The 22,172-nt window shown below is 32.5% G+C and overlaps 6 protein-coding genes across 13 annotated transcripts; 4 read left to right on the top strand and 2 right to left on the bottom strand.

The window, feature by feature from the left end:
• The first annotated feature begins 1,331 nt into the window (after positions 1-1,331).
• LOC117211383 (uncharacterized protein CFAP97D2-like) lies at positions 1,332-1,957 on the top strand. Its single transcript, XM_033455189.1, has 2 exons — positions 1,332-1,530; positions 1,608-1,957. The coding sequence occupies exons 1-2, from the start codon at positions 1,453-1,455 to the stop codon at positions 1,830-1,832; spliced, it is 303 nt and encodes a 100-aa protein (XP_033311080.1). The 5' UTR covers positions 1,332-1,452; the 3' UTR covers positions 1,833-1,957.
• On the top strand, positions 1,874-3,687 carry LOC117211381 (leucine-rich repeat-containing protein 23-like). Its single transcript, XM_033455186.1, has 3 exons — positions 1,874-2,013; positions 2,206-2,602; positions 2,741-3,687. Exons 2-3 carry the CDS (start codon positions 2,225-2,227, stop codon positions 3,365-3,367), a joined length of 1,005 nt encoding a protein of 334 aa, XP_033311077.1. The 5' UTR covers positions 1,874-2,013; positions 2,206-2,224; the 3' UTR covers positions 3,368-3,687.
• Positions 3,688-3,920: 233 nt separating this feature from the next.
• On the top strand, positions 3,921-7,746 carry LOC117211380 (adenosylhomocysteinase). Its single transcript, XM_033455185.1, has 6 exons — positions 3,921-4,050; positions 4,551-4,741; positions 5,943-6,284; positions 6,514-6,729; positions 6,847-7,073; positions 7,271-7,746. The coding sequence occupies exons 1-6, from the start codon at positions 4,023-4,025 to the stop codon at positions 7,566-7,568; spliced, it is 1,302 nt and encodes a 433-aa protein (XP_033311076.1). The 5' UTR covers positions 3,921-4,022; the 3' UTR covers positions 7,569-7,746.
• A 518-nt stretch (positions 7,747-8,264) lies between these two features.
• LOC117211378 (GATOR complex protein WDR59) lies at positions 8,265-13,833 on the bottom strand. 7 transcript variants are annotated; one of them, XM_033455177.1, is made up of 22 exons: positions 13,693-13,833; positions 13,533-13,618; positions 13,362-13,411; positions 13,115-13,250; positions 12,835-13,048; positions 12,623-12,756; positions 12,376-12,525; positions 12,145-12,304; positions 11,994-12,073; positions 11,850-11,916; positions 11,573-11,778; positions 11,252-11,515; positions 11,032-11,182; positions 10,755-10,948; positions 10,539-10,672; positions 10,242-10,451; positions 10,050-10,176; positions 9,519-9,548; positions 9,380-9,418; positions 8,907-9,067; positions 8,578-8,831; positions 8,265-8,486 (listed from the first exon to the last, which is right to left on the bottom strand). In XM_033455177.1, the coding sequence occupies exons 2-22, from the start codon at positions 13,584-13,586 to the stop codon at positions 8,347-8,349; spliced, it is 2,955 nt and encodes a 984-aa protein (XP_033311068.1). In that variant the 5' UTR covers positions 13,587-13,618; positions 13,693-13,833; the 3' UTR covers positions 8,265-8,346. The 7 variants fall into 7 exon arrangements, with proteins under 7 accessions (XP_033311068.1, XP_033311067.1, XP_033311071.1 ...); XM_033455176.1 differs by lacking the exon at positions 13,693-13,833 and having other exon boundaries at positions 13,533-13,686; XM_033455180.1 differs by lacking the exon at positions 13,693-13,833 and having other exon boundaries at positions 13,144-13,250.
• Positions 13,834-13,901: 68 nt separating this feature from the next.
• LOC117211382 (repressor of RNA polymerase III transcription MAF1 homolog) lies at positions 13,902-17,344 on the top strand. 2 transcript variants are annotated; one of them, XM_033455188.1, is made up of 5 exons: positions 13,902-14,920; positions 15,001-15,141; positions 15,332-15,613; positions 15,683-15,802; positions 15,878-17,344. In XM_033455188.1, the coding sequence occupies exons 1-5, from the start codon at positions 14,838-14,840 to the stop codon at positions 15,945-15,947; spliced, it is 696 nt and encodes a 231-aa protein (XP_033311079.1). In that variant the 5' UTR covers positions 13,902-14,837; the 3' UTR covers positions 15,948-17,344. The 2 variants fall into 2 exon arrangements, with proteins under 2 accessions (XP_033311079.1, XP_033311078.1); XM_033455187.1 differs by having other exon boundaries at positions 13,913-14,920; positions 15,001-15,150.
• LOC117211379 (ubiquitin carboxyl-terminal hydrolase CYLD) lies at positions 16,943-21,057 on the bottom strand. The gene is made up of 11 exons (XM_033455184.1): positions 20,578-21,057; positions 20,341-20,482; positions 20,046-20,267; positions 19,312-19,487; positions 19,116-19,232; positions 18,832-19,055; positions 18,589-18,761; positions 18,236-18,532; positions 18,051-18,166; positions 17,768-17,984; positions 16,943-17,691 (listed from the first exon to the last, which is right to left on the bottom strand). Exons 1-11 carry the CDS (start codon positions 21,055-21,057, stop codon positions 17,501-17,503), a joined length of 2,355 nt encoding a protein of 784 aa, XP_033311075.1. The 3' UTR covers positions 16,943-17,500.
• Positions 21,058-22,172: the final 1,115 nt, after the last annotated feature.

Here is a 22,172-nt window from a genome sequence, read left to right as displayed (position 1 = left end):
AAGTTGATCCGAAAATTTAAAACTAGTCAACATCGTGCAGTAACCGAAATTTTATTTGTCGAAGGAATCCATTGAATTTGCTGAAATTGAATTTGGTTGCGTCGCCTTTCGTCCTCTGACGTCGCGGGGAGTCCTATTCCGTCGCCATGAATGCCAAGCACGGCTAAATTAATTTCACGCTCGCGTTTACGGCGTCGCGACGACACGGAAAAAACACGGGTCCACCACATCTCCGCCTCCGGTGTAACGCGATTGGTCCAGCGAACCTACCAATCGCAGCTTCCACCAGAGTCTGAGAATTGTACTCGTAGTGGTGATCACGTGTGCGCATACTCACACGTGGTTATATATGTACACGTATGCACATGCACGCAATACGTATACGGGAACTGTTGCCTCTTTCAAACTAGAGAAGCAACGAGAAGTTTCTTCTCTTGTAATAACGTTACGATGCTTTTAACTTTGGTATGTACATACATATATTCTTAACAGGGAAATGATTATGAAGATATCGAGACTAAAATACAAAATGGGGACTTCGTAGAATATAAGGTTAGACTATACAAAATACAAATAAAATATGTGAATTCTTTGGGTGTCTTATGCGAAATTGAAGTCTATCGAAAACTCTATTCTTATTATTTTTTCAAAGTAAAAAGATATATCTCGATACTGGTTTTTCGGGATAAACAATTGTATTTCGATTTTACATTTGAGTACTTTGTACTCATGCATTTTGGCTCGACGTTTCGTAGATGCCGCAGTCTACCTCTTCAGGCCAGACCTGAAACTAAAAAGTCTTTGACTCGAAACATAAAGAGAGGTGCAAAGTGATTCGATTTTTAGATTATTATTATGTAATAGAGGGCAGTCGAAAATAGTAGTTATATATATCTATCTCTACTGTATTTTAAAAAGTTTATATGAAAATAATTATACAAAAATAAAAAAAATGAATTAGCTCTTTGAAAGAATTGATTGAATTTATGGATAAGTACTTTGTAGACATTCGAAGAAGTTGACAGAAGTACAATATTCTTTCAATAATTGCATTGGAAACTTTGCGTATTTAAAGTTGTACGATACTATAAGACGACAGTATGGTGGAAATTATGCAAATTTTTCTAAATTAATCATTGTATCGAATATATTAATAAATTGAAAATTCCTTCATCAAATTTATTAAACTTCCTGAAGTGTAGCAATAAAAATGCATCGCCTGGAATTTCGAACAATAATGGTACCAAGTCCGAAATAAACGTAGTATATACTCTATGTTAATAACGAAATCTACAATAATCAAGGTGATTCTCTTCCGTCAAAACCTGGCCCAGTCAATAAGGACATGATCGATATAAGCTGGTCGCGAAAGCGTTGCTAAAGAAACTTGGTAATCGTATCATGTATATCGTGTAAACACTCGGAACGAGTTTGGTGGGTCGAGCAAGCAAGATGTCTTACGAACGAAATAGGAATTCTTCGGCTTCGTCCATGTGGAGACATAAAGCCTACGAACGACATCGTATAAAAGTGAATATTTAATAATTATCGATAATCCGTTGCTCGTTCGATAACGGCAAATATCGCAGCATCTATTGTATTTATAGGTAAAGAAGGCTACGCGAGCAATTGACGTTGATCCACCGCAAACAAGACCTCACGTAGTTTTCAATGCAAAAGGTTTGCAATTGGAACGCGAGAAGCAAGATCGTATCATTAGGGAGAATTTTATCCTTTTGAAGAAACTTCGCGATATTATGCACCGGAAACAATCCACCGAAGAGAGTTACAGATTGAAATGGGACGAAACCAGATGTATCAGAACTCGTTGATGTGGGTTTCATAATTAATCAACACCCTTCCATAGTTTTAGTTTGAAATCGTCTTGCGTATTTTATTTTACGTGAAACAAGTTTATTTACACGTTTGTACTTTCACAATAAACAAGTGAACGTGGATCTTGTATTTTATTCGATACCAAACCTATAAACTATAAATATCAACGAAAGAAAGGTTAGTTAATTTCATTGTACTGACTGTACTGAAAGGATTGAAATGAAATACAGCGTGATGATATATAAATATCAATAAAAGATTAACTGATTTTATTATACTTATCATTAAAAGAATTAAAATAAAATACGATGTAGTAAGATACAAGTATCAGAGAAAAATTGATCAATGACATAGTATTCATTATTAAAGGAATCGAAACAAGAGTACAATGGAGGAAGGAGAAGGAAGGGAGTATGAAGAAGAAGTGGGTGAGATCGATAAATATCCAACTCCTAAATTATCATCTATCCTCGAAGATACCACAAAAGCGTTAACACAAACAGAAGCAGGAGAGTGTCTTCACACATTAGGAAAATGCGATTCCGGCCTTGGTTATGCTTATCTGGGATTGAACGCATCTAATAAAGGCTTGACAGATATTAGAATCATATCAACGTTTAAATATGTGCTCTACGTGGACGTTTCCGGAAATAGATTAACGACCGAAGCACTTCGTGTTCTTTCATCGATGAAATATCTCTTGATGCTTCAAGCTGATAGGAATCATGTGTCTTCCGCGGAATTGGATCCTATGCCTTATCTTCAGGTTAATCACGAAACCTTATTAACGATTTTTATCATTTTTACTTTTATCGTTATCTTTATTCTCTATCTTTATCTAATTTTAATACTTTTCTAAAATTCTTACATATTTATCAATCCTACTTATTTAATTGTGCTACAGGTTCTTACACTGAATAAGAATAAATTGACAAGCACATCGGGCATTTCTCATAAGCTTTTGCACTGTTTAGAATTAAATCATAATAATATTGAAGAAGTCACTTTAAATCCGTACGATCTTGAGAAGTTGAACAATCTTGAATTGCGTGGTAATATTCTTACCACAACAAATGGGATCTTTTTTCCAGGATTAATACGATTATATCTCGCAGAAAATCAAATAGAAAAAGTGGAAGGTTTAGAAATATTAGTTAATTTAAGAATTCTACATTTGAGGAGCAACAAAATATCGAATTTGGATGGGTTTGATTCACGTTGTGCCAAACTCAGTTATTTGAATCTACGGAATAACGAGATTACAAAAATTTCGGAGTTAGAAAAATTAAATTGCTTAACAGCATTAGAGACCCTAATTATTTTGGAAAATCCTGTAATAGCCGATAGGGAAGTAGCGGAAGAAGCTGCTTATAGACACATTGTTTTGGCTATGTTACCTAACTTAACACGTATTGACAAGGATCCAGTACTTTACGACGAAAGGAAAGAGGCTAAGGAATTTCATAGACAAATGCTTCGTGATGGAACAACATTCGCTGATTTAGATTTCGATCTTTTAACCGCAGGATAAAATTAATAACATTTACTCTACGTAATTATGGAAATAAAAATATAAAATGCAAATAAAAATTAACGTCATACGATAAATATAATTTAAAGACTCTCATATAAAGTAGATTTCTACATAATCGATTATATTCAGTAGGTAAGACAAATTTTGTTGAGTTGTTGACATTATTTTTTTATCATACTGGTACGAACTTACTGATTAGTATTGTTTTTTAAAAACCACCTTTTTTATTTTACCTTCATTAATAACATATCTCACTTCTTTTATTTTAGACTATGTATTAAATGATCTTAAATGTCAATATACTACTTTATTATCTTCAGTATTATTAATTCACTATTATAATTAATATCATTAATTTCGAAGTGCAAATAAAATATCAAAAACTATAAAATAGAGATAACAATTCTCTTAAAAATGTTTCATTTTTCCTACTTGTTAAAGTTGTCCCGCCAAAACTTTTAAATCCCGCCACGCTACCAGCAAGTAGTGACGGTCTCTAGCGGAGTTTGTTAAAATGAGATTGTTGTACGTTCGTTGCCAGTAGTTCTACCGCAAGTAGCCGGCGAAGACATTTAGTGTTATATATTGTGCGTTGTTCCGTTACTAAATAATTAGCTCTATCTTTTTGTAATAATTGTCTCTGTCAACGAAAATGTCTTCCAAACCTCCATTTAAAGTTGGTAGGTCATAGCTATTAATTTCGGAGTTACGTTAGTCAGACACGTGGTTGCTATTTGAGAAAAAGATTTGTAACCTTCTTCTATAATATTTAAAACATATCGCTTCATAATCCGCACATCTACACATAGTAGTCGAACCACAAAAAAAATATTAAAGTAATGTAAAAGAAAAATATATTCAGATATAAATCCCAATTGAAAGTTGTTAAATGATGCAATAGTATGTGGAGATTAAGCACCTTCTGAATTAAGTTTCATAAATTGTCATAATTTGTCAATATGATAAATTTCGTTCTTTATACGTAAAAATAATGATAAAATAAAACATAAAAAAAAATAGTTGTCTTTATTCCATTTTTCATTAAAACAGAGCAATGAAATATTTTTAAATATATCATAAAACGAAGTTGATTTCAAAATTTTTGAATTGAGCTCAATGATTCATCTATGAACAGTGATCTAAAATTTATAAAATCGATTTCTAACTTTTTTATTTGTAGCCGATTTGTCGTTGGCGGAATGGGGACGGAAAGAAATTACTTTGGCAGAAAATGAAATGCCTGGCCTCATGGCCATCAGGAAGAAATATGGTTCAGAAAAAGTTTTAAAAGGTGCACGAATTGCCGGTTGTTTACATATGACTGTGCAAACTGCGGTTCTCATTGAAACTCTGGTTGAACTCGGAGCTGAGGTAAGTTGATACCTTTCTACATCCCGGTCGTTTTCGTTTGATGTTCAAAATTCGGTTAAATCGTTGCTATTGTTTTCTTTGCCTGAACACTTACATACTAAGGTTTAATTCGATAGTCACAAACTCATCAGTACGATACTTTCTTTAAATTATTGATGAAACGATAATATCCCAGAAAATATTATTATTCAATATAAATTTTTATACACAAAATTAAAAATAAAAAATTTGTTGTTAGTTTAATATATTTATATTTGTACTATTAAAAGCAAATTAAAGATACATCCAATTATAAAATTCATAAAAATCTATTTTGTAAAAAATATAATTATTACAAAATAATTCAAATGAAAAATCATAAAAATAGAAAAATATAGAACGAAGCATAAGAGAGGAGAATGAAGAAACTAGTACGCGTTTATACGTATGCAGATCGATTTCATTGATCATGACCCTGCGTGTTTCGCAAGATTTACTAACAATTGTATCAGATATCGGGAAACTTTTGAACCATCCTCAAAGATCAGGATCAGGTAAAACGACACGGTTATCTTCGGTCCTTATTATGAAACATTTATATTTATTCAAAATACTTAACAATACACTTTTACATTTATTCAAAGCTGTGAAAGATAAATATCATAAACTTTTATGATGCAATGAAAACATCATATCTGTGAATGTAATATCATCCCATTGTAAGAAGTTTTCGATTAATCAGCGGTTAGTAATCGGTATCTTCTTATCATTACCATAACTCATTCAAAATTAAAAAAAATATTATTAATATATAATTATATATATAATATATATAACATTTAAAAAAGATATAATTAAATATATATAATATCACAATACTTAGGAACATTCTGTTCTAGTCTCAGACACGATAAAATTACTTGCAAATAGAAAATCTGCAAATATTAATTATGACTTCAACAAAATGGCAAACGTAGAAATATCAGAAGATTATAAAAAAAATAATATCATTTTATATAATAATATAAAACATAGTGGTTATCTCTGCGTACTGTATGGATGCATTGACTTTGCATCAAAAACTTTTCGTACAACCCTGTGCAATGTTTCATATCCTACTTTACGAATGAAACATGTTACCTTTGGGTTTGATTTCATAGACAATTTTACTCTAGAAACCAAGAAAGATGTTAATGACTCGTTATTGTCATTATATCGATAGGTTCAATGGTCCTCGTGTAATATATTTAGCACTCAAGACCATGCAGCAGCAGCCATCGCAAAAACGGGGATTCCCGTGTATGCTTGGAAAGGTGAAACTGATGAAGAATATCTCTGGTGCATAGAACAGACCCTCGTATTTAAGGATGGAAAACCATTAAATCTGATCCTCGACGATGGCGGTGATCTGACCAACTTAGTGCACACCAAATTCCCGGAATATTTAAAAGAGTGCCGAGGTCTTTCCGAGGAAACCACAACCGGGGTTCACAATCTGTATCGCATGATGAAAGAAGGCATTCTGAAAGTTCCTGCCATAAATGTAAACGATTCAGTAACGAAGGTTCGTCACATTGTGTTTGAGAAACAAAAAAAATATTTTTGTCCTAAAGAGAAAAAAACTGTTAGATTACTGCTAAGTAAAGTACTTATCATAAGTAAAAAATATATAAAAAGTCTCCGCAGCAATCTTGTAAATTATTTTATGATCGTCCACTTGTCTCATCTTTCTGTTACTCTGCTAATAATTAAATTTTAAGTCCCATGTAAAATAATTTTCTTCTGTTGAATAGAGTAAATTCGACAATCTTTATGGGTGTAGAGAATCATTAATCGATGGTATCAAACGAGCAACAGATATCATGATTGCTGGAAAGGTCTGTGTGGTTGCTGGATATGGAGATGTCGGAAAAGGTTGCGCACAAAGTCTCAGAGCACTTGGAGGACGTGTGATAATCACGGAAATCGATCCCATTAATGCATTACAAGCTGCCATGGAAGGATACGAGGTGATTGCTGAAACATTAAATCAAAGATCATATACTCAAAGTGTATTGAAACCAATACTGATCAAAAATTGCAATGGAAGTAAATTATGATTGGTGAATTTCTAAATTACTCTCCAGGTAACGACAATGGAAGAAGTCTCAACCAAAGGACAGATTTATGTTACTACCACCGGTTGCAAAGACATCATAATGGGCGACCATTTTGTAAATATGCCAGAGGATGCTATAGTCTGTAATATTGGTCACTTCGATTGCGAGATTGACGTTGCATGGCTTGAGAAAAACGCTGTTGAAAAAGTCAACATTAAACCACAAGTAGACAGATATCAACTAAAGAACGGCAGGTGAATTAATAGTTCAATTTTGAAAAAAATATTTCTATATCGGAAAATCAAACATTAAATCGTGTAAAATTATTTGAGCAGAAAGTTAAACACATATTTTAGATATGTTCTAATTAAGTTTATACAATGTAAACTTGAATAGATTTTTGACCGGTTCCACGATACTTTCGATTCAAATTCCGATTCTTCCTTTTCAGACATATTATCCTCCTTGCGCAAGGTCGGTTGGTTAATCTTGGATGCGCCACAGGACATTCCAGTTTCGTGATGAGCAATTCGTTCACAAATCAGGTATTGGCACAAATAGAGTTGTGGACCAAATCTGAGTCCTATCCGGTCGGAGTTCACATGTTGCCGAAAAAATTGGACGAAGAAGTCGCCGCGTTGCATTTAAATCACCTTGGAGTAAAGTTGACCAGATTGACAGAGGAACAAGCGAAATATCTTGGTGTACCTAAAGAAGGACCTTACAAAGCTGACTATTATCGATACTAGTTATTATTTAAATTCAGAGGCTCTCATGTACTTTTTTTGGACCATATGACGGATACAACTGGACTGTCAACTATTGATCTTTATAGTTATTCATTTATTAATTTTAGTCTCAATATCGAGTGTTTTGTTATCTAGAAAAGTTATAACGAAAAATCACCGAAACAGGATTGTGTGTTTTGTATTGTATTGTTATAATCTGTGAACTTTATTGGGGATAATTATCGCTTTTAAATAAAAATATCTTGTTCCATATAAATGGCAGAGAAAAAGATTTCCCCGCCTCCATTAGAAGTTAGTTCTTTGACAAAGGTAACGATATCTGATATAAAAGATTAAAATGTTATCTAAAATATGGGACAATTTATATTGCCAGTTAGCGAGATGGTCGTGCTTAATTTCTGGCGTGATTTATAGTTTCCTTAAACGAAGAGAATATGCCGCGTTGGAAAAAGTGCTACGAGAAAAAGAAGCAGAGAAATTTGCTAGAGAAATCTTTCTTGCTCGTGAAAAGATTCGTCTAAATACTGGTATACTTTAATGTTTCTCAGTGCATCTATGAATATATTTTGTGAACATTCTATTTTTTTACAGCTGAGATAAAAGAATTGGAACAAATATTTCTTGAAATGAGTTCATCTAATGAAGAAATTAATTTAGTGAACAATAACAATAGAGATGCATAAAAATTACAGAAGATCTTAAAAAAACATATTTATTATCTTCTCGTAACATTTCTATATATCTTCACGATTATGTACAATTCCTTCCTATCTTTTACTTATAACTTTAAGAGGGCAGAACTTTCCTGCAAACAATAACATCCACAGCCTGTGGGGCACAATGTTTGGTTAGTGAACCACGTTGCCAAATGTTGCGTGTGTCCCCCATGTCCACAAAATATACAGAAGTTGCTTGGACCTAAATATAAAAAAAAGAGATAATTATAAATTATTTTATTATACACTTTATAATTTAATAAAAAAATTGCACTGCATTAAATTAACTTTACCTCTAACAGAGATATGACAAATTACACATTCCAATGCTAATCGTTTACAACTTATACATTGAGGTCCTCTGCTAACTTTACCACACAATTGACATTCACTCTGAAACTCGACGCCTTTGTGTGTGTCCAGCGGAGTTGTGCTTACATGCTTCAATACTTGTGCACGTGCATCTAATAACCGCCACCTATGTAGCACTTCAGCATATGCTTTTTTATAACCATCGTAGAGAGCAGTATATTTTTCATCGAGCAACCTGTATGATCAATGCTTTGGCTTAATTCCTAACAAAATTGAACAATTCTACATTAAAGTCCTTAAAATTACGTACCTAATATTTTTCACGGAATCCCCGAATGTGTCTTGAATTAATTTTAAATCGTCAAGCGAATCGGACCACGAGTTAGATCGATGTTGCTTTAAATTTTGAAAGTTCCATCCCTCTAATGTGGTATCGGCTAGATGAATCGTATGATATGGAGAACCACCAGGCTAAAAAAATGTATCGAATGATGTATAAAATTACGAGCCTATTTATAAACATTACGCGAACAATATGAAAACACAATATACACAAATGATATGTAGAAAAGGCATAATGTCTATGATCAGTTCTGCACAAAGATGTTTGTCTTCTGTGTGAAATTTCTAGGTATTATCACAACAAAACAGTACATCACATATAATTAATTACTACTAACATGTACGATTATTTTATGGGTATTAATATTAATCATAATGTAAAACAGTTATTAGATGCAAGGTCAAGAAGTTTGGCATTTGAAATATTAAGCAGGGCCAAACCTGCATGCTTTGTGGCACCATGACACTTCCACTCCGATGCTGTAAGGCAGTAACAAATATCACCATGATAAAAGAACCCTAAGAACCAGTACATTTCAAACACATACAAACTTAAAAAACTCCAAAAACCATGCCTTACCTTTAACCACCATTTTCCTGTAGAAAGCCTCTATAACAAAGATAACATAATATCAATCATTTGGTAATTTTTAAAAAATATATTAGGAAAGAAAAATACTGAAATAAAATACCAATGTATTACGTCGGTATAGCATGACTCATTTAAATTCCGGATTATTCCAATTTTGGAAATTTATTATGTTAGAGAGAAATTTATAATTATGACACATACAATACCGTCGTATCGTACGACATTCATACATTTAAATCATATTTAAACATGCATCGAAAAAAAAGAAATGTGTGCTGAGTATGAAACATGTGATATACTGTAGATTGAGAAGTCAGCATTAAAACATGAATACAATAGATGATTATGTTCGAAGAGTATCCCCAAGTACTGAAATGTTCAGTATGTTTGTGAACAGAAGACAAAATATGATCAAGACATGTAATGTAGCAACTATCAATGATGCTATAAAAATTGTGCTTGTGCCAGGCCATGCTAAAACATTTTAATATCTACAAAAAATAAATACAACGTACTTACACTAACGTTAATGGACTTGCTACTTAGCCGTGTCTGAGCAACGTCCGGATTTTCCAAACGATAACTAAATGCACAACTCAGCATACCTGCCATTTGAATGTCTGATTGATTGGCATAATGCTGTATTCTAAAGTAGAGACGGATTGTTGTAAAATAATTTGTTTTTATTGTAAGTAGTAATCCATTACTTACAAGGAATGAATTAAATTTTGACCAAAAGGATGTAAAGGCCATGGAGCATCAATCTCAGGTGACTGACAAGAATTTTGTCCTATATTTGAAACTGGTTGTGATATTACAAGAGCGGCTAAACACCATGCCTGAACCAAATCAGGACGTTCCAATGATGCAGCTACATTTGCATTGTATTGACACATTGCTGGGATATCTGTGATATTGATACTAGATATAAAATAAAATTAAGAAATTATTTTCTGAAAATCGATGAATGTCTCTGAAAATTGTATCGCAATTATATATTGTACTCACACATATTTTTCTGCTAGTTCTTTGTTGACGAAAAACAATGAAGAAGCATCATATATCATTACCATAAAATGATAGTTTTTACAACATGATCTATGAGTCATTCTATTTGTATTATGCAATCCCCGATTCATTTTCTATTAATTTGAAATATTTAATGAGGTTCTTACAAGTATTTCATATTATGAACATTCTCACAAAAAATTTTATTATACATACTCGATCTTGAAAATAAAAAGAACTTATAGGAATATTATCATTTGACTGTACATAAGAATTTGGATACATATGCATAAAATGTTCTCCATTGCCTATTCCGTTTCCTAATGCAGAAAGTGCTCTGGGTGTTGTACACTCTGGTTTCATGGACGACCTTCTCGTATATGAAGCACGACCAAAACATACGAGTATACCTATATAAAAATAGAGACAATGAATGAAGCTTCTATTATGTACAGTATTTTGTTACCATTTCTTATTATTTTTTTATACATACCCACGCAACAAAATTTAGCACCAGATGTTCTAGGAAAGGGTATGTAGGCATCTTGATAATTTGTATACATGTTAGAAGAGTTTAAGAAATTCGCATTGTCTTGAATGTCGTATCCTAAGTGACTACTTTCGTTCTCATCCTTTTTACATGTCTATAGAAATAAGAAAAACGTTAGATATTATAAAAGATGGACGTAATCTGAGAAATATATTTCTTTTACTTGCTCCAATGTTGTAATTAATTGTCTAAGACAAGGTTCTAAACATGATCTGTTTTTTTTAACGCGTTGCTGAGCAGTTTGCTTTAAAACTTTCAACAACTTTGCCAATGTTGTATTGTCGATCGTTGTTCCATGACAGAATTGGAATGTAGGTTGCGCACTATATGGATAGTTCGCAGGGAAATTTACTTTTAATATCACATTGTAACTTTTATTGGATGCTGTTACAGTACAACTACGTTCCACAGCATCCATGGTATTGACCTGCAAAGATAAAAATATATACTATATGCATTTCTATTTTACGTTTATATGTATCACCTCTATGTTTGGTATGTTCATATTTATTAAAGAAAATTCTTGTTGCAAAGTTTTTGGTTGTGTAGGAGACGATATTTCTTTATTACTTTCAATATATGCATCTGTTTCAGAATTCAATATAGGTTCATCAACTTTTGTTATACAATTGATTTCATGATCAGTTTGAGCGTCATTAAGTTGTAGCTGTTGAACGGATTGTAATGTTCCTATATTAATGGCAACTATATTAGTTGAATGAAAGAAGTGCATTATATTTATAAATAAGACTGAAACATACTTAAACTATTATCTTCAGGATACTGAGTATAAATAGATGAACCATCATCTATCCCATGTCCACATAACTAGAATAGAATTATATGTTATATTTTTTATAAATAAAAATTTTAACCTTTGCACATATATGTATAGAAGTACCCACTTTCTTTAAAAATGGATCAATTTTATATATCCTCAAACATTGGTCCTTTGACCAAGTAATTAATTCAAAATCACTATTTTCTGCAAATCATAAATATATTTTACGATATTTTATTCCTTTTTATTTGAAAATTTATATACATAATACATACCCAATTTTTGATGTCTCCATTGAAATTCAAGAACAACATCAGTATGTCCTACAAAAGTATAAATAGGAGCACTGAGGTCTGTTGTATTCCATAATAACAAACTATTCTCTCCTCGTCGTAACTGCGGTACTACTATTGTTACCAGTCCTTCACCAAATGGCTATGGATAACTTATTGTTAGTTTTTATAGATAGAAATAAATTTAGATTCTCGATATATCTATATCTTCACCGTGTATCTCGCTCTCCATACGGGTGAGTTTGTTGTTAAAATGCTCTCAGCTCTTCGTGGATTACTGATATCAAAAATTTTCACTGTACAATCTTGACTAGATGTTGCCAATTGATTTTGTTGAAATGGACACCAATCTAAACCATGTATCTAAAATAACTTTTATAAGTATGTCATTGAACTTTACTAAAGTGACATTATTAGATATTATTATAGTGAATAGAGGTATTATGAAATCAGGCTGTACTTTTGTTAGATGAGCAGCTATGTACTGCATAGGACTATTTCCTTTTCTTTGATCCCATATTTTAATATCTCCATCATGAGCTGTAGCCAACATGTTGGGAGAAAGAGTGTTCCATCTTACTTGAGAAGAACCAGCTATAACACATTCAATTATATGTCTCTTTAAATGTTTGCAAATTATTTCACAATGGGTTTTATAATCTCTATATTTACCAACTGCAGATAATGATAAACAAGGCTTCCTTTGATCTCTTATGTCCCAAATATGTATAAATGTATCAATGCTACAGGAAGCAATGATATCTGGTTCTTTGGGATGCCAGTTTAGGTCGCTCACAACTCTTGTATGTGCTTTTAGACTATTTGTTGTTTGTAAGTCATAATTACCAGTTCCAGTAAGAGACAGTATTTCGATACGCGTATTGCTCTAAAATTTAAATACAATTAGGTATATCTACAATATTATTTACAACATATAGATTTAGTTTCTAACCGATACAGCGCATAGATGACAATTTATACTTGTGGGGTTCCATTCTGCAGAGCCAACTTCATATTTACTTTGTCTTTGAAATTTTTTTAATACATCAGCACTCTCGTCAAGGTATTTTATCGCGAAACATCTGCGTCTAAAAATATATAATAGAAAAAGATCGCAAAAAATTAGAAAACATAAAAGTTATAGGAAATTACATACTAAATATATATAAAAATAAAAACTTCATTTTTTGTTTACTTACCCGGCAAGTAATACATAATTACCCGTTGCATCCACGGCCATAGTATTAGCCTATATACATAAAACAAAAATAATTCTACAATAAAAAACAATTGTATATCATAGTATTTAAAATTGAAATACACGTTGTTTGTAATAATAACATATATTTTCATGTAATAAGATAACCTACCTGTAAATCACGGTGTTCCGTAACGACATAGTCGCTGCCCCAACGTTTTGACATTTTACCAATAAATTCGAATTCCTGTCAGCATTCTGCAAGGTTAGAAATAAACCGAATATACGCGGACTGGAATTGAATCGTACACAGTATACGCAATCGTACATACAATCAAAGCTAGTATATGATTCGTTGCATCGCGTCCTAACCCACACATCTTTATCGGTGGGTTTCGATTGGCTGAACAAAATTCATGTACATATCCCTGCTAAAAAACAAATGTGGGCAAGGGGTAAAGCGAGAGGAAGCAATGTAAAAAGAGTAAAAGAGAGGGAAAGAGAATTAGAGAAAGAGAGAAAAGTTCAAGACGCTTCGCTGTGCTATTTCTGTCACGTAGAACGCATATATTCGTTGCATATAGGTGTACTAATATCGGGACGCAAATAATTGATAAACGGTGCGAAACAGGAACAAAAAAGAGTAGAAGTTTGACGATCCTTGATTATTGCATCGGAATTATATCAAATCTACGGTGGTTTTGTTTGACAGTGGCCGTGATAATTCAAGTGATAGTGACAACAATGTCCGTAATTATGGATTGTTTTCGTCAGTAGCGGATGTGTAAAAGTTTTCTTAGTCACTTTGTTTAGCTGACTTCTAATAAACGAGCCTGATTCCTTGTTTTCTCACAACTCTTGTGGCACATTCGCCAGCGACTTTCAGTTTAGCGCGAGTTTTCGACCCTAAAAAAAAAGAAAAAAAAGAAGAACGGCGTCTTTTGTTTCTCAAGGGTAGTCTCGCCGTCTTGTCTGTTCTATACGCCGTTTTCCCTCTCTTTAGCTTGCACGTCACTCGCACCAGCGACAAGAAAGCAACGCTGGTCATAGCTGAAGTTTAATCTGAGAACCGATTGCTGAAATCGGACTGCGTACAGACGGTAAATTCGTCTCGATATCTTTAATTAGAGATCTGTGATGTACAAGCTCGGCGTCGCGGGAAAAATCATTACGTCCACGATTAATTTCGTACACTCGAAGAGGAAAGGAATTTTCATATATATAAGAAAGATGTACAAAGACTCAATAAGTCTTCGATGTCCGAGAAGTTTTCTAAATTTTCGATTATATTGAACACCTTGACCGTCCGACTGAGAAACGAGGTCAAGTTTAGTCGAAAAACACATTAAAGGTCATCAGCTCCTATGTAATGGAGCATTAATGACAGAAGTGTTACACTAAGAGATGCACAAAGGATATTCAGTACAGAGAGGCTGTTCTTACACAACGTAAAAGGAAACTGCTGCTTGTCGACAAGATGAAATTGCTGGAAAGTACACGTTTCGAAGCTATAAACAGTGCCTTGTCCATCAAGACTGGAGACAGCAAAATAATAGGCAGGTAAGACAATTGGAAAGATATTTAGTGGAAATATACTATTCTTTAAAATAATATTAAACATTATCTCTCTTGTTCCATAGAATAGAGAGTTACTCTTGCAAAATGGCTGGAAATGATAAACAGTTGTATAAACGTTTCAATGCAGAGCAAGGTTTTACTCCACATGATCTTCAAGCTTTATCACCACCACAAACATCTTTAGGAACATCACCTGCTCAAGGGTACTTTAGGTATTAAAAATTGTAGATGAGAGATGTAATGAAATAATAAATTTAGAAATCTGAACATTATCCTTTTAAATAATAAAAATCATAAAAATCTACAATACCTTATAAAAGAATATCTGTTTATTTTTTGACAGCATCTGTTACCTGTAGAGTGATTTAACGCTTCTCCATATTTTTGCTCCAGCCGCAGTGTTTCTGGTGATGAAGATGGTCCACTATGTGATACAATCAGTAGAAAAACATTATTCTATTTGATTGCCACCTTGAATTCAGCTTTCCATCCAGATTATGATTTTTCTGATGCTAAGAGTCATGAATTCAGTAAAGAACCAAGCTTGCAATGGGTCATGAATGCTGTAGATAGTAATTTGAGTGCAACCGCGGTTGATCATTATCGTACTCTTCGAACGGCACTTTGGGCTGCCATTGATCATGAAATATCTTTAAATGAATGTGATATTTATAGGTAAATATCTAGAATTTCATGAAAAAAAGGTGTATACTAAATAAGGTTAAGAATACGATAATATTTTAGTTACAATCCAGATTTTGCATCTGATCCATTTGGAGAAGATGGCTGCTTGTGGTCTTTTAATTATTTCTTCTATAATAAGAAATTAAAACGCATTGTGTTTTTCCCATGCAGAGCAATAAAGTGAGTATAATCATTTTTCAGTTCAACTATTGTTTACTTATATTCTCTATCATTTTTTTAAATGTGTATTTACAGTCCTCTCTACGTGTTAGATTCTGGTGTTGGCAGTGATTTTGCCATGGATGAAGATGAAGACAGATACTAAATTCATAATACATGTTTACAAACTTCATCACTATCTTTATTTGTTCTGCCATACAGAGGCATGAATGAACATTAAATTTCACCTATTATAGTAGTGTTACGTTTAACTAACCGCTACTATCCCCACCAGTTCTTAGAACTAGTTCCCCGAAACTTCTGACGTAACGCAATTAAAATAAATAAACGTGTCAGACATCCCTCTTGCATTCAACGGAGTACTTAGAATTTTCTAGAATTATACTTCTCTTGAAAACCGATTAGATATGATCCCGAGCCGCGGTTAATTAACGCGGCACTACTGTACGTAACTTATTATGTACAATGATACATTTCAAGTGTTACAATTATTTCGTTTATTTTCACTTACAGTGATGTTTATTTTTAACAGAAAATTTAATTAATTTACTTTTCCGTTTCTTTTTTGTGTACGATATTAAAGCGTAATTGTAGTCAACAAAGAATCAAACAGAAGAACAATACTGTACGATCTTGAAATTATGTTGTTTTCCTTATAAATTTATAACTTTCATATATACGTTTACTATCCAAGATATTTTAAACATATAAATCTGCTATATAGTAATCGAATCTTGATAAATCTAAGAATTAGATTTTATTTTTATGTGAAATGTTCAAAATATCAAAATAGATCTTTATTATCAACAATTATTAAAAAAGAAATCTATATAACAAAGCAACAAACTTAGTGGATTCTAAATTATTGTTGTGCTATGTTGCTCTATTAGAGCCCCTTAGAATTATTATGATAGTAACAATAGGAAAATTAAAACAAATCTAATTTGATATTATAAAACGCGAGTATAAAATTATGAGAGCAACAATAGATTTAAAAGTGCAACGTTAACTTTTGAATCCTAGTCATTATATTTTTAAGTTACGAAATATTTGTTAGCTGTTTGTGCTCTTTGCTATGAAAATCAGTCATCTAATGCTTCTTAATGTCTTTGATAAGCTTTTCATATAAAATTGTTTATGTTTCGTATATTACTTTTGATAAATATACACGATTCTAATGTATGTATTGATATATAAATACTCAGTTTTGTGCACTATAAAGATTTCAATTCAATATTTTGAATTCATTCTAAATAAACTGATTAGATCGTGCAATATGTATAAACTTTACAATACTTAGTAGATTTTACTGTAACTTTTGTGTAGAGTGGAAAATTTAATTTTATGTCATTCAAATATATATATATGTATACATATATCTCGAGAATTTAAAAAATAACATTATACTGGAGTTACTAGTTTTTGATTCAAAACAGTGATTATCTGGTAATTTGTATAATGTATGTGTATAACCTTAGTTCCCTTAAGACTACATGTTTGTCTGTCAACATTTGAATAAACTTTATGAGCTGACACAATTCAGCCATGCATTGATATTTTCTTTACCTCTTGTGTTTAGTAGTATAAAGTCTTTATCACATACATGAAATAAATAAAGCAACAAGCACAAACATTATGCCTATTTTCATTGAGTAGTAACTGTAAACCTAACTTACCTAAATTATCAGGCAATTTAACTTATTTGTACATCATAACATCAGGAGATTGATACATGCACATATATGCATCGCATAACAGTCGTTTTGCATGTTCCGGTAGATGACGATCGTCTGTCAATTCAGTTAGGTAATTTCCACCTTCTTCGCTTAACCAATATGGAAAATCTGGACATGGAACCATTTCCGGTATATTGTAACCGTTTTGTTCCCCTAAAGAAATAAGAGAAAATTTATCAGTCAGCAATAAAGATACAGTATATGAGCTTATAAAACATAATTGAAATACCTTTCCTATCAGCCATAGAATCAAAAAAGCACCAAGGTGCTTCTGAACCAGAACCACATTTTACAAAACACACATAGTGGGAGGTTTCAATGCAAACTACAGCCGATAATTCTAAATATAATCGTGGGATCAGACAATGTTCTTGTAAAATAGCGAACTCCATTGGTACTATAAGCTTCTTTGGTTCATGATTTGTCCTTCGTTCATGTCGATGCACCTAAACAAATTTTTTAAAACTTCTGTATTAGAAGTTCAGTTTTTTCTACCTGCTTATTCATTTTACCTTTTCTAAACATTGCAAACAGAAAGCAATGCTTTCAAGTCCAACGCCGCATTGTCCATAGCACTCTTTACATTCGTATTCCGCTAGCTTTCCACAAACGGTACATTGCCTTGGAGCTACAAGTAAAAAATTGGACATGATTGACAAACAATATTTTCATGTTACAGCATAATAATAATGCTTACAATCCTCGATTATATCCGTTACATCAAGTAATAATGTAGGTTGAATTTTCTGGTACATCTTGAATGACTTTCCAAACCGTGGCATTTGTATAATAAGACACGAAGGAACTTCTTTTAATCTTATATTACTCGTAAGAAAACTCTGTTCTAATAGTTGCTGAACAGTTGGAAGATTTAAGTGATCATCTTTTTCGACAAAAAGTTGGTAATGATACGCATCTTGACCAGAGCTTAATTTAAGAAACGGTTCAGCATTCAGAATTTGAGCAACCAGGGATGTTAAAAATTCCTCAGGATCTGAAAAATTTAAACAATTTTATTTATTAAAATATTATTCATCTATGATCAAATACCTTTTTCTTCACTAGTGAGCCCGGACACAGACGATAATTTTTCAAGTAAAGTCCGGAGCTTCATCACTCGATCTGCCCTTACAAACATATTTTTCCTAAGTGGATTTACAATTTCTTCGCGTAGTACCCTTTGTACTTCTTCGTACTGTGGACAATCTTTTTCATTTGGTGGTCTAAAAAGCAATATATTATGTATGACATCATTTTAATTTGAAAAAATGAAAATGGAATCAGATTCGATACCTAAATAAAAGATTATCAAAAACGCTAGTAAATGTGAACATGCTGAAAAGAGTAGCATCCAAGTAGCACGAATTGTGATGACCTTGAATTCCTCGATATTTTCCACAAATACTTTCCAAATTTCCTTTTACGGAAATAGGTCGTACCATACCAACAATAACAGAGCTTTCCATATTTCCGAAATTATCCGTACTTATCGATGTTGTTGGATCATCAATTTTTGCCTATATAAATATATTTCGTTACACGACTGCAAAAAGAATATACAAAGTGGTAATACTTACTATGGTATCATATCGTGAACATTGGTCAAGATCCGTGAAAACAGCTCTGTGTGGTCGACAATGGAAATATCTTACATCTTTATATGTTCCGTCAGTACCAGATGGATGATTATCATCCTAAAAATAAAACAATTATATTTTCTTTTTAATTTTTTTGAAAGTTCCTTTTTATTGTTAGTTTTTATGTTATATGTACCAATTCTACAGCTGCCATCAATTTACCAGGAGTAATACCAGGGGGAGTTCCGATCCAACGAATAATTCCATAGTGTACATCAGAATCCAACAGTACTTTCACATTTGAACCCACAATTAAATCTAAATTTTCTGTTCGTCCACATTTTTTATTTTCATTCTTTTCAGGTGTATTACCTGTTATAATAGTAAAAATATATACTCATGTATTGAAATCAAAATAAAAACATTAGCATTAATAGCATTTCATAGAAAAGCTCAATTGTACTGAAATTGTGTATTGAAATTAAGGAAAAAAAGAGATGGAATGTAATTTAACATGCTAAATAAATATGAAATATGGAACGCTAGTGAAGTGAAGAATGTCTACTATTCCTTACTACAACCCAATGAACTTGAACGTCCAAGTGTCCCTTCAATATCACTATACACATTTGATTCAATATCACTACTCCACTTATGTTCTAATACAAAGAGGGGGATATTTTGCAAAGCAGCAGCCATTTTATAATAAAATTATGAGAAGTTTACAACACTAAAAAGCTTGCCGATAGTACAGAGTGAGACTAAGATTCTGGTTATTTTTAACCATCTGAGTTATTTTTAACTCCCTCTACTACATGTGGTAGGTAAAGGCAAGTATACTATGCAGAATTTTTAGAAAAGTTAGCAAACTATTCTACTAAGCAATAAACTGAGAAAACTTAAAATTTATTTTTATATTTTTGTAATTACCATGGGTGGTGGTGTTCTTAGTTACACTGCTGTCATTTTCATGTGTTGTTGATTTTATTGATTGATGATACTCTTTTGACAGAGATCTTTGGTTTCTATTATTATTTTTATTATCATCATATAGAGTGAATCTTTCTAATAAGACAGGTGGTATTGTATCCAATACAGATTTTTTCTTATCATTTGTATAATTATTGCCTGTTTCAATCTTTATACAAGAATCTGAAATAAAATATTCAATTAATGAATTAAAATTCTACAAAAATTGAAAGATATAGAATATTTATCTTTGTACTTTTATCTGGTTTTGCAAGACCTGTAGGACCTCCAGGTTTTATTGGGAAAATATTACTTAGTGTAGCAAATCTTCCTTCAGAGTGAGTAGAAACAAAATATTCGTTGCTTACTAAAGCAGTTTTAGATAGTTGGTCGCCATCCTACAAATATATTGTCATATAGGTATATTCATATTCATTTAGTAAAAAATATTAAGGGTATAAACGACAATACACAAAATATTTCATGGAATTACCAACAAATCAAGGCCAAAATAATATCCTTGCCCAAGCTGTGGCACAGGTCCAATATACTTAATAATAGCCAAAAATTTGGTACATCCCGAGGGATCAGCACAATACCAAACAGTGTCATTTATTTCTAGGTTCATAAGTTCTTCACATAAGTGTTTGTAATTTGCCAAGCGAACCCTCTCTTGAGGGACTGACACAGCAGGTAGAAATTTCCATACTTCTGGTGTAACAGAAATCAGATCAAATTTGTGGCATCGCCATTCAGTGCCACGCCAAATTTCGGATCCTGTCGTATCAATCACGCGTACTTTGAGTGCGCTATCTCCTAAATCTTCGACAGCTTCGACCAGCATGCCGAGACGTAATGTATTGACATTTTTGTCACATTCACTGGACATACGCATGAGAATGGTATTTTGCTTGGCGACAAAATACTGTGAGATCTGTCGGTCTTCTTTATTACTGGAATTCCGCTTTTCCATGATTAATCGTAGACGATCATCATAATAAAATAATTTATTAACCACATGTGCGGAACACGCGGATAAAGAGAAACGTTTATCTCTGTCACTGTAAAGTTTTTGTTTTATATCAAATTAGACAAATATAGAAGGAAATGTAGAGAAATAGAAACTTTACATCCATGTTACTTAGTGTATTATTAAGATTTGAGAGTATCCAGTAAAATTATTTAAAGAAATATTGTTTAGAGTATGAACGAATACCTACGAATGACAATCAAATTCAAGCAGAAGAATGCACTTTGACTGTCAATCTATGTAGGGTATTTAATAGTGAGAAGATGGGTTGCATTGTTGGTAATCACTAGTCGGAAATTTTAAGCTGTGTTCTCATTCATCACATTGGATTGAGCTTTATTTTAGAGGTCCAAAAATTATAGACTCTTTTTTATTTACGATCTTATAGTTTTCAACATGTAAAATCTGAAAACACATATTTTAAATTGCAGAGTCTACTGGTTGAAATGTAATGATTATATAAAACTAAGCATTTTTAGGGTATTTTACACTTTGGCGCCATATTGGCTTCTACCCATTCTTCCTCCAATGAATGGACTATACAGATGACATCTGATTGGTCGTACAGATAAAGTTATATGCTCTTGACTTCCGCTTACCTTATTAAAAAATGTAATGTCTTCGAATCGCTCCCATCAACAATCCTATCAAATTAATGTTGTTATAATCATAATCAAATAAATAGATCATAAAAACATCCGCATTCTTGTGAAACGGACAGGAATGAGTAGAGCATCCCTGTTTCTGTCAGATACATTCATAGCATCACAAGAAACATCTTGCCTTCCATGTTCATTTTTTCAGAACTAGTCACGACTAAATTTTCGGACGGTTTTCCTTAGGTTTCAGTATATGTCTGTCGAGACTTATTTATATGATCGTGGTTATGACGGAAAAAATACTATTGGTTATGACAGAAATATTACAGGTTATGACACCACAAAAGGTTGCACAGGCGATCGGCAAATTCATCATCATAGATGTGACCTCTATCCTCATCTAATCTTTAGTTGGTAGCTAATTCGATTTTATTTTTTACATATGCGTACTATTTGTAG

The sequence above is a fragment of the Bombus bifarius genome, unplaced genomic scaffold (genome assembly GCF_011952205.1).
Source record: "Bombus bifarius isolate JDL3187 unplaced genomic scaffold, Bbif_JDL3187 scf7180000008232, whole genome shotgun sequence".
Classification (NCBI taxonomy): Eukaryota; Metazoa; Arthropoda; class Insecta; order Hymenoptera; family Apidae; genus Bombus; species Bombus bifarius.
This window is presented reverse-complemented; position numbering and strand designations above follow the sequence as displayed.